This window comes from Mauremys mutica, chromosome 1, assembly GCF_020497125.1.
Source record: "Mauremys mutica isolate MM-2020 ecotype Southern chromosome 1, ASM2049712v1, whole genome shotgun sequence".
Taxonomy (NCBI): Eukaryota; Metazoa; Chordata; order Testudines; family Geoemydidae; genus Mauremys; species Mauremys mutica.
In genome coordinates this window covers 151,749,389-151,763,501 of record NC_059072.1, presented here as the reverse complement: position 1 = coordinate 151,763,501, position 14,113 = coordinate 151,749,389, and the positions used below count along the sequence as shown (strand labels likewise).

The 14,113-nt window shown below is 51.7% G+C and overlaps 1 protein-coding gene across 1 annotated transcript; it reads left to right on the top strand.

Moving 5' to 3' along the window:
* Positions 1–4,764: 4,764 nt before the first annotated feature.
* GPR162 (G protein-coupled receptor 162) lies at positions 4,765–13,829 on the top strand. The gene is made up of 5 exons (XM_045000552.1): positions 4,765–4,893; positions 7,673–9,559; positions 10,735–10,924; positions 12,579–12,730; positions 12,978–13,829. The coding sequence occupies exons 2-5, from the start codon at positions 8,693–8,695 to the stop codon at positions 13,506–13,508; spliced, it is 1,740 nt and encodes a 579-aa protein (XP_044856487.1). The 5' UTR covers positions 4,765–4,893; positions 7,673–8,692; the 3' UTR covers positions 13,509–13,829.
* Positions 13,830–14,113: the final 284 nt, after the last annotated feature.

Sequence of the window (14,113 nt, the reverse complement as noted above, 5' to 3'; positions counted from 1 at the left end):
TACAGAGCCTTCTGAATCTAAATCATCAACTTGAACCCAGCCCAGATCAGTAGGGATTAAGTTGTTCCTAACTAACAGATGTTTGGTGGCCCCTCTAGGAGATGAGTTTGCGGGAGCTGACTTCCAGCTCTCCTGTTACAAACTGGAACTGGTTGGAAAAATGCTGATGAAATATTTTTTGTCAGAATTTGCCAATTCATTGAAATCAAAACATTTTGTGGAGATGATTCAATTTTGGCCATGTTCCTCTGGAATCCAGGCAGGGTTCCGGCCTGCCAGCCAGGTCCCATTATAAACCTGCCTATTTCCTGCCAGCTCACCTGCCTAGCTCCTTGGCAACTCAGCCATCAGGCTGCTATAGAGCTCAGGGTTCCAGGGCAGCCTGCCAGGCACACTGCCTTGGAGTTGGAACTCCCTTCCCTTTCACAGAGATTTTGAAATTGTGCGGTTCCATTCCAAATGGGAACAAAATCGTACTTGGAAATATCAGAATCCTCCATGACCTTTCTCTGCCCAGTTCTCCTTACCACTACACTTTGCATTGATTAGCAGGCACAGCAGCAAGGCCAAAAGCTGCATGGACCATGAAAGACTCATTACCCCTAGAGGATGTTACCCCAGATGAGAGTTGAGGTAGGCTGGCAAGGCAGTGTGGGTGGGAAGCTTCCCCTGCTGATATCCTGTAGATAAACAGGCTTTCATTCCACAGAACAGTCAAGCCAACACCTTTCACCAGCACTAAGCACACACATATTTTTTAAGATGAAGTATAAGGTTATATGCAAATTATTTGAAATTATGCAAATTGTCTCATTAAAGAATGTTTTTAAATGTTACAAATAGATCTGCACACAAGTTGGCATCTATGGATACAGATCCTCCTAATACAAGGCATAAACCAACCACTAAGTGACAGCAACTGGGAAAAATTAATCCCAGGGGCAGGTTATTCCATAAAATTGTCCCCAGGGGGTTTCTTGACCCTTCCTCTGAAGCATCTGCTACAGAACATTGTCAGAGACAAGATACTGGACTAGATGGACCACTCTGGGCTAATCCAGTCTGGCAATTCCTATGTCCCTAGAAATAACCAGAGCACAGTGGCCTTGTGGCCACTCTCACCTTTTGGGAATGCCCCTAGCACATCCCTTTTGCCAATGCCAACCGAGAAAACCTGGTATCAAGCCAGGACCCAGAACAGACTCTTTAGAGTAAAGGGTAGGAATGAAATGGGCCCTCTATCCCTGCTCACCTCACTCTGTCTATGTCTCTCTGCCTGACAAGAAGCCATTTTTACCTCGATACTGTCCTATATCTGCTCACGTCCTCTGAAATGGGCCACATTCCCAGGCGCTAATGAGATGCAAAAATGCCTTGATTGAGAGCGGATCTCTTTGGTTCTTATGAAATTACCGCCCCACCTCCCCTCACTTGCTGTTTCATCACTCTACACCAGCAAGAGCCACAAGGTTCCACAGCACAGCAGATGGCTATGTCTAGGACCCAACCCTTCCCCAGCCAGTCGAGCTCAGATGAAATTCCTTGGTGCCCTGGTCTCTTGTCAGGCATGAGCACTGCATTTTGAGTTAGCACAGCAAAGCTGGGAGGACCACAGGATCTCTATGTATCTTGAACTCTTGAGTCCCATCCCATCCTTAGCCCAGGTGGAGGAAGTATGTAGGCATATAGGCCCTCATTAGATATGGATGAATTATAGTTTTAAATTTAATTGCAATATTAGCATGAGCATATAGACTCAAAGCATGGAACCAAAAAGAATGAGCTCACGAGAAAGAAGAGTTGTGGGGACCTTTCAAAATACCAGTGTTATCTTTTTACGGTCAGGTCTAAAGTAACAGAAATAAAACATGGTTAACTGGGTACCAAGTGACAGCTTTCAGTGGTAGCCGTGTTAGTCTGTATCAGCAACAAAAAAACCTGAGGAGTCTTTGTGGCACCTTAGAAACCAACAAATTTATTTGGGCATAAGCTTTCATGGGCTAAAACCCACTTCATCAGATGTATGAAGTAAAAGATACAGGAGCAGGTATAAATACATGAAAGGATGTGTGGTGCTTCACCAAGTGTTTAATCAGTCTAACAAGATAAATCAATTAACAGCAGGAAGACAAAGGAAGACAAATAACTTTTGAAGTGGTAAGAGAGTGGCCCATTACAGACAGTTGACAAGATGTGAATAACAGTAGGGAGAAATTAATATTGGGAAAATTAAGTTTAGGTTTTTGTAATGACCCAACCACTCCCAGGTTTTATTTGGGGCTAATCTGATGGTATCTAGTTTGCAAATTAATTCCAGTTCTGCAGCTTTGCATTGGAGTCTGTTTTTGAAGTTTTTTTGTTGAAGAATTGCCACTTCTAGGTCTGTTATTGAGTGACCAGTGAAACTGAAGTGTTCTCCTGGTTTTTGAATGTCATGATTCCTGATGTCAGATTTTTGTCCATTTATTCTTTTGCGTAGAGACTGTCCAGTTTACCCAATGTACACGGCAGAGGGGCATTGCTGGCACATGATGGCATATATCACATTGGTAGATGTGCAGGTGAACAAGCCCTGGATGGTGTGGCTGATGTGGTTGGGTCCTATGATGGTGTCCCTTAAATAAATATGTGGACAGAGTTAGCACTGGGGTTTGTAGCAGGGTTTGGTTCCTGGGTTGGTGTTTTTGTTGTGTGTTGTGTAGTTGCTGGTGAGTATTTGCTTTAGGTTGGGGGGCTGTCTGTAAGAGAAGACTGGGCTGTCTCCCAAGGTCTGTGAGAGTGAGGTATCGTCCTTCAGGATAGGTTGTAGATCCTTGATGATGCACTGGAGAGGTTTTAGTTGGGGGCTGTAGGTGACGCTAGTGGCGTTCTGTTACTTTCTTTGTTGGGCCTGTCTTGTAGTAGGTGACTTCTGGGTACCCTTCTGGCTCTGTCAATCTGTTTCTTCACTTCACTAAGATGGGTATTGCAGTTTTAAGAATGCTTGATAGAGATTCTGTAGGTGTTTGTCTCTGTCTGGTATTTGTAGGAGATTCTGTAGGTATTTGTTTCTGTCTATCTACCAGGTGCAGTAAATAACTGGCTGTATAAGACACTTCTTCATCTGGCCTTAGTTAAGGTCTGATAATTGGCAATGATTTCACTTGCTTGCTAAAGGGTATAAAAAAGTAAACTCTTAAAAGGTTCATTGGTAATAGCTGCCTGGCCAAGTTGGAGCCAACCAATATGGGTCTAAACACCACTTGCTTTAGCCCATTTTTAAGTACACCTCTACCCCGATATAACGCGACCTGATATAACACGAATTCGGATATAACGCGGTAAAGCAGTGCTCCGGGAGGGCAGAGCTGCGCATTCCGGTGGATCAAAGCAAGTTCTATATAACGTGGTTTCACCTATAATGCGGTAAGATTTTTTGGCTCCCGATGACAGCATTATATCAGAGTAGAGGTGTATCTTGATCAAATGCTTATCAATGTTTTGTTGCTGTTTGGATGTAATAAATTGCTTATTATTTAGGCTTTTGAGGCATATTTAGAGCAAATGTATAAATACAGTTCACCCATTGGATTTAATAAAGGAATTTATGGTTAAATTGGGATCTTGGAAATACCCTGCATAAATAATAATAATTCTAATAGAGGGAGATGCCAGCTTCTAAAAATAACATACATGAGGACTCTGGCTGGTGCAGTCACCTCAGTAAGGAGCCCTCACATTGAATAGAGAGTTGTGGGTGTCCATTGTCTTGGGAAAACCTTCTAGTCCCACTGGATTCAATGGGGCCTGGAGCTTCGTACTTCTGGTCTGAGAGGTGACGTTGACTGGGCATTGCCCCAGTCCCCCTCTATCCCAGCCTTCCCCATCCCCCTGACCTGGGACCAGGCTGCTGAATGATGGTGGGGGAAGGCCCTAGACCAGATGACTGACCCCACCATCCAGACTGGGATGCTTTGCCTACACCTGGGAAATTACCTGCTGCTGACAGTGGGTGTCAGCAGTATTTGCAGCTGAATGAGTGCTGAACCCAGCCTGTCCTCAGCTACCCTTACAGCTGAACTGTGCCCAGAACCAGCTCAGAAACCAGGGCTGGACCCTGCTCTGTAGCTGTAACACATATACCCCAGCCTATACACACCCCAGCCTGCCCTCTCCTGCCCACATGCCCCACTCACACCCAGGATACCCTCTGCCTCACACACACACACCTGTCACCCACACAGGCCAGTCTTCCCTCTCCCTTACACACATGCACAGATCTCCCACCTGTAATACACACCCGCCTACTCTCTCCAAGTACACACGCAACTGCCACTTGTACCACATCAGCCTGTCTGCTCCGTAACCGAGCCATGCCCTCACACCTGCTGGGCACCCAGAGACCAGCCTGGCCTCTCCCAGGCTAACGCACACACACAGCACCCTACACACACACACTCCTCCTACTCCCAACAGGAAACAAATCGCTCGGAAGCCCAGCAGAACAACACCCGCCTGGGGGAGTGCGGAGGGGAGGGACTCTCACACACACACACACACATAGAGACACACACAGAGACACACACACACTAATAGACGATCGATTCAGCCATTAAGCCTGAGCCCTTTATCTCCTCGCCCCGCCACCCGCCCCCTCCCCGCCGAGCACAGGAGATCCCAGCGCCATCGATCCGGAGCCCGCGCTCCGGGCTGCTCCCTCCCGGCTCGCTCCCCCCATCCGGCGCTCGCTTACCGTCACTCCGGCTGGCGGGGCCGATCCCGCCGCCTGCGGCGCCCTGTGGCTGGGGCATGTGGGCCGAGGCAGCGAGGCGGGCGGGCGGGCGGCGGCAGAGCCGCACGCACACACAAGGAGAGATGCTCCGGTCGCCATGGCAGCGCCAGCACCAGCGAGAGGTAAGATGGGTCCCTTCAGCTCCAGACGCCCGTGTGCGGCCGGGGGGGGGGGTGACCCCTTCGCTGCACTTCGCCTTTCCCCGCGGTTCGCCCCCCCCCTTCTCTAGCGAGCACTAAGTGTCGCCCCCCCTCCCCCCCGTCTCGCTCTCAGCCCAGCGGGCTGCATCCCCTGCCCTGGAGGTGACTGTCACCTCCACACTCAGAGGCTCGTGCTCTAAGGCCTTATCACTCTTTCGCTCAGCATTCAGCTGGCCGTGGGGCCCTCTGCCCCTTGTCCCTGCTGCCTCTCTAGCCTTCTCTCCCTCGCTCTTATTCCATTCAGCCACCACTTTCCCCTTCTTTTCCTTAGTGCTCCCCCCCTGCATCCCCCTGCCTGCGGCTTTGCCCCCTGCCCACACAGCAAGGTGAGGGGAAAGGGAAACCAGCTGGCCCTGGCCACACACTGCTCCCTTCATCCCTTGCCCCCAGGACCCCTCCACCGCTTAGCAATAACCATTGCAACTTCTTTGGAACCCTTTCCAGTTTCTGTGCCTCGGACAGGAGACAAAAGAACAAGGTGGGTGGAAGAGGCCCTGCAGCTCCGGCCCCCACACCTTTGCTCCCCTAGCCCAGGCAGATACTCCCCCTTGCTCCATCTCTGTTAGGGTTTAGGGCTCTCTCACTCGCTCTCTCTCCTTTTGGGTCATCTTCATCTCAGACCTTTTCCTCTTCTGCCTTTCCCTGAGTCACGAGTCCATGAGCTGAACTTCCCAGCTGGCAGGATGGATGGTGGGAGGGTGGCCTTTTGACAGGAAGCCCAGGTGGACGAAGGGACAGGGGCAGGGATCTGCCAGCAGAAAGCTTCTGAGACACAGACACAATGGATTCAGCGGCGTTTGTGCAGGAGGTCCACCAGTGCTGCCGAAGGCTGCCTGACTGCTGCCCTCTCAGCGACCGGCAGGCCGCCCCCCGCAGCTTGCCGCCCCAGGCATGCACTTGCCGCGCTGGTGCCTGGAGCTGCCCCTGACTATGAGCCACCCACCCAGTGCCTGGGAGCATATTTGGACCCCACAGAAAACAGGAAGGGTCCTGGCTGGTTTAGTGACAGGTGTGGGTCGGCACATGAGACAGTAGGAGCTGGGAATTCCCCCTCAAATACAATACCGCCTCCAGGGATTACTAGGGGGTCTTTAGTTTCATAACTGTCTCCAAAGGCCACAGGCCTCACTGCAAGGGTGATGGTATGTTAAAAAAGCCCACAAAGTGGGGCAGAGCTGGGGCTCTTCAAATCCAGTCATGGAGGACAGGCGGTCCAGTTACATGCCTTAGCACCTTGGCAGAGTGAAAGGAGCGACAGGGCCTCAGATTGCAAGAGTGGAGGGTGAAACATGAGGCTGAGGTTAAAAAGAGAGGCTGCAGGTCAGGAATTGAGGAGCATCAGCAGAACTAAGAACTGGAAAAGCAGATCTGAATAGGTCAGGATTGAGATGCATTGGCAGAGCTGCGTGGGGAGTCCAGCATTGCAATACCAGGGGGGTTGCAGGGCAGGACTGAGGGGCATTGGCAGGGCAATGTGAGAGGTCAGGCCTGGAATGGCATGGCAGGCTTTTGTGTGGGTCAGAATTGAGGGGCAGCAGCAGAGATGTGCAGATAATCCAAGATTGATAAAGCTGTGGGTGCTGCAGGTCAGGATTGTGGTGCATCAGTAGAGCTGTGTATCAGGAGTCTAGGACTCGCATAGCAAGTGGATGCAGGTCAGGATTGAGGTGCACTAGCTGATCTGTGTATATTGTCTTAGGACTTGAATTTAAGATGTGTGGGTCAAGATTTAAATGCATCATCAGAACTCTGTTAGGTCACCAGAGATGGTACAGTGGACTGTGTATTAAGATTTGGGGATATTGGCAGAGAAATAATGCGACCTAAGGACTGAAATAACAGGGGGGTTGCAGGGCAGGACAGAGAGGCATTGGCAGGGCTTTGTGGGGAGCTCAGGGCTGGAATAGTATGAGGCTACTGCAGAGCAGGACTGGGGGCCACCATAAGAGATATGCAGGGAACTAAGGATAGGAATAGTGGTGGGTCCTCCAGGTCAGGATTGAGGGGCATGAATAGAGCTTTGTGTGAGGGTCCATGCCTGGAATAGCTAGTAATCAAAATTGAGGTGCCATGGCAGAAATGTGTTGGGCTAAGACTTGAACAGCAGGATGTCGGTGGGTCAGGAGGGCACTGGCATAGCTGGACACAGAACTGGAATATTAGGGGGATGGGAGGATACATCTCAAATGAGGGGCATTAGCAAAGCTTTGGTTGGAGAACCCAAGTCTGAAATAGCATAGGTCCTGTGGATCACAACAGAAGTGCACCTGCAGAGATGTGAGGATCTGAGGCCTGAAATCCAGGAGGCAGAGGGTTTTTAAGACAGACTTGAGGTGCTTTACAGCTTTGTACAAAAGAGTTCACAACTGGAAGCACAGGGCAGGGGCTTAGGGATCAGGACTGAGGTGTGTCAGCAGAAGTGTTGTGTGTGGGGATCCCAGGACCAGGATGGCAGGGGCTGTGGGAGGCAGCAGGTCAGGAGTCAGCAGAACTGAGAGCGGGTGCAGGGGAGCCAAACCTGGATCTGTGGGGGCTGCAGGTCAGGACAGGCATGCATCTGGATAGTCTATTATCTAAAGTCACTGGGGAGAACCCTCCGTAGCCTAGATCAGAATGCTCTATTTGTGTGTGTGAGTGTTGAGAGAGTTGGAGAGATGGATATATCTTACATTGGCTTTTCTCTTTTCTCCCCCTTCTGCAGTGAATCTTGATCCCTGAATCTCCAAGGGAGCCTGGGAAAAGGATCTTCCCTTCTCACTGTCCCCCAGTTGTTCACCGGTTGAGCCCTGCACCTTGTCCAGAGGAGCGGGACTTGTAGGAACAGAACAAGCTCTGGGGGCGGCAGAAAGGACACTGTGCAGGCCCAGTGGTTGGGGCATCCTGGACATATTAGATCATTGCCTCTCCTTCCCCTAACCCTCCATTGCCTCTCCTTCCCCCCACTCTTTTACAGCTTCAGCAGGGCTGGGGGGCAGAAATCATTAGCTCCCTGAGGCTGTGTGTTTGGTGACTGGGGGATTGTGCACTGTGCATGTGCCAACCCCACCATTACACCCACAGGCTTTCTGAACCCCTCTGTTAGCCCCCTCACCAACCCTTAAGACACCAGAACTGAGATGCCAAGATCTGGCATATAGTTGCATCCAACTGAAATATCTGGACAGGTCTGAGCCCCAGAGACACCTGTTTGCCTGGGTGTAGCCCTCACAGGCCCCAGGAAAAAGCAGGTCTCACTCAGAGACGGGGCATATATGGATGGAGCATGAGGCAGGGGATCCATCTCGGAGGGAGTAAAGGGGGAGAGAGGATGAAACAGGGAGAAGAGATAAAAGAAAGCATGTGTGGGAGAGAGAGGGGAAGCTCTAACAAGTGATAGTGAGAAAAGGAGGGAGACAAAGAAAAGAAGGGAGACAAAGAAAAGAAAGAGAAGGGAAAGAGAACAAGGGAGCAAATAAGAATTGGAAGTGATCAAAAGAGTGAAAGAAACATAACAAGAGCGCAAAAGAGGGAAGGAGCGACGGATTGAAAGGGTTGCACAAAGAAAGGGATAGAGAAAAAGAGGGAGCTCTTCCCATATGCTCTGTAGCAATGTTTCTTGGTGACCCCTTCTGTGCATGCCATTTGCTTCCTATCTGGAGCAGATGAGGCGAGAGTTGTCTGCCCCCGTACGGGGTCCCTGTGCTTGATCCCTACCCTGTCTCCAGCTCCCAAGGTGGGAGGCATGATGCATCGTGGCGGGGGCAGCAGCGTGGGTGACCTGTCAGAGTCGACCCTGCACAACAATTCATTGTGGTGGCTGGCATGCGGGCTGCTAGCCCTGCTGGCCAACTCCTGGATTATCCTGAGCATCACAGCCAAGCAGCAGAAGCACAAACCCCTGGAGCTGCTGCTGTGCTTCCTAGCTGGGACCCACATCCTCATGGCGGCTATACCTCTCACCACCTATGCCGTGGTGCAGCTGCGGCGCGAGTCCTCCGATTACGACTGGAATGAGAGCATCTGCAAGGTCTTTGTCTCCACATACTATACCCTCGCCCTTGCCACCTGCTTCACAGTGGCTTCCTTGTCCTATCACCGTATGTGGATGGTGAGGTGGCCAGTAAACTACCGGCTGAGTAATGCCAAGAAGCAGGCTCTGCACGCAGTGATGGGCATCTGGATGGTGTCATTCATCCTCTCCACTCTGCCCTCCATTGGTTGGCACAACAATGGTGAGCGCTATTATGCCCGTGGCTGCCAGTTCATCGTCAGCAAGATTGGGTTGGGATTTGGTGTCTGCTTCAGTCTCCTGCTCCTGGGAGGAATCGTCATGGGCTTGGTGTGTGTGGGGATCACCTTCTACCAGACCCTGTGGGCGCACCAAAGGCACCAGAGATGTCGGCACCGGCAGACAGAGGAAGCTTCCTCCTCCTTCCCTGCCTCAACACACAATACCTTCAATGTGCCGGCCATCGTTGTAGAGGATGTCAGGGGCAAGAGGAGGTCATCGCTGGATGGCTCGGAGTCAGCCAAGACCTCCATGCAGATGACCAACCTCATCAGCGCCATTGTCTTCCTGTATGACACACTCACCGGGGTGCCCATCTTGGTAAGGAGCAGGCTGCCCCTTCTCCACCCCAGTAGGCCACCAACTCACTCCCTAATCCCCTTCTCAAGGGATTGGCAGGTGTGGCCAAGAGAGGGTGGAGAATGTGGTAAAGAGGTCTCCAGCTCAGTGCAGTGCTCAGCTAGCCCCTTCAGTCTGCCCCACTGCAGGCTGCATTCTTTGGAGGGATTTAGCCCTAGCCTGAGTGCCACTGGAGAAGGGATGTGGAAGCTCCTTTCTGTGTCCCTTTAGCTCCACACTGAGATCAGTGTACAATTAATCCAGCTTCCTTATTGCTTGAGACTTTAGATATGAGACTCTCTCACCTGCCTTCCCTCCCCAAACAAGAGGTCTCTATATTTGGCCCTGTGTAGTTTCTAAAGGCATTCAGGGTGCAGGAATTTGCTTCTTCTGCAGCAGGAATATGTTTGCCTTATTCTCAAAATGGACAAGCTATTTTTGCTCAAACTTTTTTTAAAAAGTGCTAACCCCACAGCTGAAAGGCTTGCAAAGCTCTGAATTACCAAGACCAGGGGGCTGGAATAGAAACTGTGCTGCAGACTTAAAGGTGACCTGCACAGGAATAAATACCAGGGTTTGTGTCCATTGTTTGCTCATGTATAGATGATACAAAAGGTCTGAAAGTTGCTGGGGGGGTTGAAGGTTTGTTTTTGGGTTGGGTTGGTTTCTTCCGTCTGAATGTATTTTCTTATTAGAAATTCAGTTCTGGTCTATCCTGGCAGATTCTATGGACAGGTGACAAACTGCTGAAATTCACAAAATTGAAAGGGAGCAATTAAGAGAGGGGAGAGTTTCAAATTCTGTGTTCTTTGTATTTAACTCCAGTGCATAATGAGCGCTGTTGAGAAAGGATGGCTGTTGTAGGTCTCACACCTTCATTTAACGTGTGAGAGTGCAGAATAGGTGCTCTCAGAGCCCCCATGTCCTCCTGCAAACCCAGGGCAGCCCAGCCTTCACATTCATGACATCAGTAAGGGACAAAACAAGGAGACTTTGAAAAAACAAAAACCCCAAACCAATTATTCTAAGAACCCTTTGCCAATCAGTCATTTGATTGCACAGTTCACTCTCATGCCGTCTGTCTCTTCCCCCTCTCTCTTTCTGTGACCATGTACGTCTCTCTCCCACTCACTGTCTGTTTCCTTCCTACCCCCAAGGTGGTGAGCTTTTTCAGCCTGCGCTATGATACCGCCCCCACCTGGATGGTGCTGGCAGTGCTCTGGTGCTCCATGGTGCAGACCTTGCTGCTCCCCTCCTTCATCTGGTCCTGCGAGCGCTACCGAGCTGATGTCCGCACTGTGTGGGAGCAGTGTGTGGCCATCATGACAGAGGAAGAAGGGGATGATGGTGAGCCCCCCCCCAATATTCCCACCATCTCCCTAATCACAAACCCTGCCCCTGGGATAGAGAGCAAAATGGGGAGCCTGGCAACACTGGGTGTCAGGCCAGAGTACTTTTGGCAGGGCTAGGAAGTATTCAGGGTTGGAGCCGGGGTTCTACAACTGGGAAAGGAACAACACCTTTTGTGGGGGCTGGAGCAATACATGCACCCTCCCACACTTACCAAAGGATGAACAGAATTACTCAGACACCCAAATTCTGATGGTGGGGCAAGACATGGGATGTAAACCTCCAAACCACAGTAGGACCCTGTAGCAGGGTGGTTACCCCACTCCTGCGCAGAAGGGCTTAAAACAGCCCTGGGAGAGGGCTGTGGCAGGGGAAAAGCTGAGCTGATTGGGAAAGCAGCCACAGCTGTAGCCAGTGCCATCAGGGCCCAGCTGGCCCTTATAAGAGGGCGGTGGGCCAGAAGGAAAAACACTCTCTCTCTAGCTTTCAGAGAGAGAAGGACCTGGCTGCCTGGGGAGCTGAGCAGGGTACTTAGGATGGAGCAGTGCTCAGGAAGGGCAGATGGAGCTGGGGAGCTCCAGCCTAGAAAAGCCCCAGGCTGCAGGCCGAGTTAAGGGCCTATGAGAGGGTACTAGGGCTGCAGAGGGGTAGCCTGGAGTTAGGCAAAGGCAGGTGGTCCAACCCCCCTTGCCGATGATAAGTGGTTAACAGACCAGGGCCGGCTCTACAGTTTTCGCTGCCCCAAGCAGCGCGCCGAATTGCCGCCGTGGACGGCGGGGGCAGTCCCTGTGCCCTTAGGGTGGCAGGCACGTTTCCGCGGCTGCGGCAATTCGGCAGCAGCTTCTATGTTTAGCTGTCCGTGGTGGCTTCAGCTAAACATAGAAGCTGCTGCTGCTGAATTGCCGCCACCGCGGAAACGCGCCTGCCGCCCTAAGGGCACAGGGACTGCCCCCGCCGTCCACAGTGGCAATTTGGTGCGCTGCTTGGGGGCAAAACAACAGTGACTGCCACCACTTGCAGATTGCTGCCCCAAGCACCAGCTTGGAATGCTGGTGCCTGGAGCCGGCCCTGTAACAGACTGCCGTCTGCCCCAGTGAGTGGGGGCTAAATGGAGACTGGCAGTAGACACTGAGGCAAGATGGGGATAGGGGATTGGAGGTTCCCTGGGGTGGAGAGACCCATATTGTGGGTTGCTGCATTGGGCAGAACCCCTGGGCAAAGGGCACCGGGGTCTGGGAGGGACACGGGGGCCAGCGGCAGGTGAGACACCAGTCTGCAGAGGGTGCTCTGGGCTGGAAAAGAGCTAATTCCCTGGACAACCAGCAGGAGGTGCCATGCCAGTGAGTCTCTGCCCTGCCACGGACCCCTCTTCCCAACATTGTGATCAAGCATCCATATTTCTCTCCGTTCTGGTGGCAAGACATTTGGGGATGTGAGCTGGGACAGAGTAAACCCAATACTCCCTAGACCAACGAGGAGGGGGATAACTGGAAAGAGGGGTCTCTCATGTGGGAAGAGGGCAGACAGCAGGAGCTATGGGACACATTGAAAACAAGGGCATGTGAAAGGAGGGTATGCAGGCTCCCTGAACATGCGGTGACGAGATTCCCGGCTGACAGTGTTGTGAACCATTTCTCCCCATCACCACTAGATGGGGCCTGTGAGGATTACGGCGATGGGCGGATCTGTAAGGTGCGATTCGATGCCAATGGCGCTGCGGCTGTGAAACGGGATCCCAGGGACGTCAAGCTGCTGCCCATGAATCACATGCTGCTGCCCCACGACAGGGTGCACTATCTGCAGGTGAGTTGTAGAGACTGCAAGGGGCACCATACCCTCCAGTCCCATCTCCCTTGTGTGTCGCACCCAGATATTCCCCTCCCTGGAACTCTATTGGAGTCTTAAGGGGTCACTAGCCTCTCATATGTGTATAACCCATGGATTCCCCTCTCTGAAACTCTTTCCTTCTTTCACTCTATCTCTGAGGCTTTCCCCAAGCCTTGCAGTATCTCCCTTCCCCCTACCTTCATCTCCTCTCACCTTCTTTCAGGTCCCCATCTCCCGGAGAATGTCCCATGATGAAACTAACATCTTCTCCTCCCACCGTTCCACTCCATCCTTTCTTCACAAGTGGTCATCATCTGATGACATCCGAGTTGCCACTCCCCGCAAGCCTGGGGGCCCTGGCTTCCTTCCTCCTGAACTGCGTGACTACCACCACCGCCGGCGGCCCCCTGAAAATGAGCTAACCACTCTCCGGCAGTTTCTCGAGGGGGGGCTGCTCCCCAGAGGGTCCAGCTCCAGCGCCTGCTTCTTCAGGGATGAGATCACCACATTCATCGATGAGACACCTCTACCCTCCCCAGCCTGCAGTCCACGCCACTCCCGCCTCCCTCTCACATTGCGCCGGGACCGCCGCCTCTCCCTGGGGGGTGCTGAGGAGGAGGAAGAGGGCCCTGATCGGGCACGACGCTGCTCACTGTCTGGCAACGAAGACTGGCATCTGCAGGACAGACAGCAGGCACATGAAAGGACCCTTGAAGCCTGTGAAGCACATACCTTCAGGGAGCTCAACCTATGAGATTGCATCAAAGACATACACTGCCATTGGGATTCTTAAATAAAACTTTCAATATCCCCCTGCTCCTGGGACCCAATGGATAATTTATGTTCTCATATTTCTCAACAGCTGGGAGAAACAAGGCACCCTCCATGTATGCTGCGGTGGTTGGGGGACAAGTGCAACAGGTCTGCACGAAGGAGCCAGGAACATGAGCAGCCTGTGCCTACTCACAGGTTATAAATATGACTTGGAGGTTGCCCTCTGTTAGCTCCACCCCTTGTTAGGTCCATGCTCTCATTAGCTCCACCCATCACTGAAAATGCCCCTGAGAGCAGAGGTGGGGACAATAGTATTAAAATTCTATATTTGGAGTGTCAAATGTTTGTTTTTAAAATGCTGTATTAATAATAACCTCACTTCCATGGCAACAAAGTGATTGACAAAATGTTTAATGAAGTTTCCCAGGCTTCCGGGAAGGGACATAAGGAACAGGCAAAACTCCTACTGCCACCCATCTTAACAGTGCAGCAGATTAGAGTGGGAGGCAGCAGATATTTAACAGCAACAGTGCAGGGCAGGAAGTGAAGGAGAGTCCTGTACCAGGGAGGATTTTCAGGACAGAG

Bases quoted from the DNA above. Each gene is read 5' to 3' on its own strand.
- GPR162 (XM_045000552.1), top strand. From the start codon at position 8,693: ATGATGCATCGTGGCGGGGGCAGCAGCGTGGGTGACCTGTCAGAGTCG. The intron at 9,560-10,734 runs GTAAGGAGCAGG...CCTACCCCCAAG, and splicing joins TCACCGGGGTGCCCATCTTG to GTGGTGAGCTTTTTCAGCCT. The intron at 10,925-12,578 runs GTGAGCCCCCCC...CATCACCACTAG, and splicing joins AGAGGAAGAAGGGGATGATG to ATGGGGCCTGTGAGGATTAC.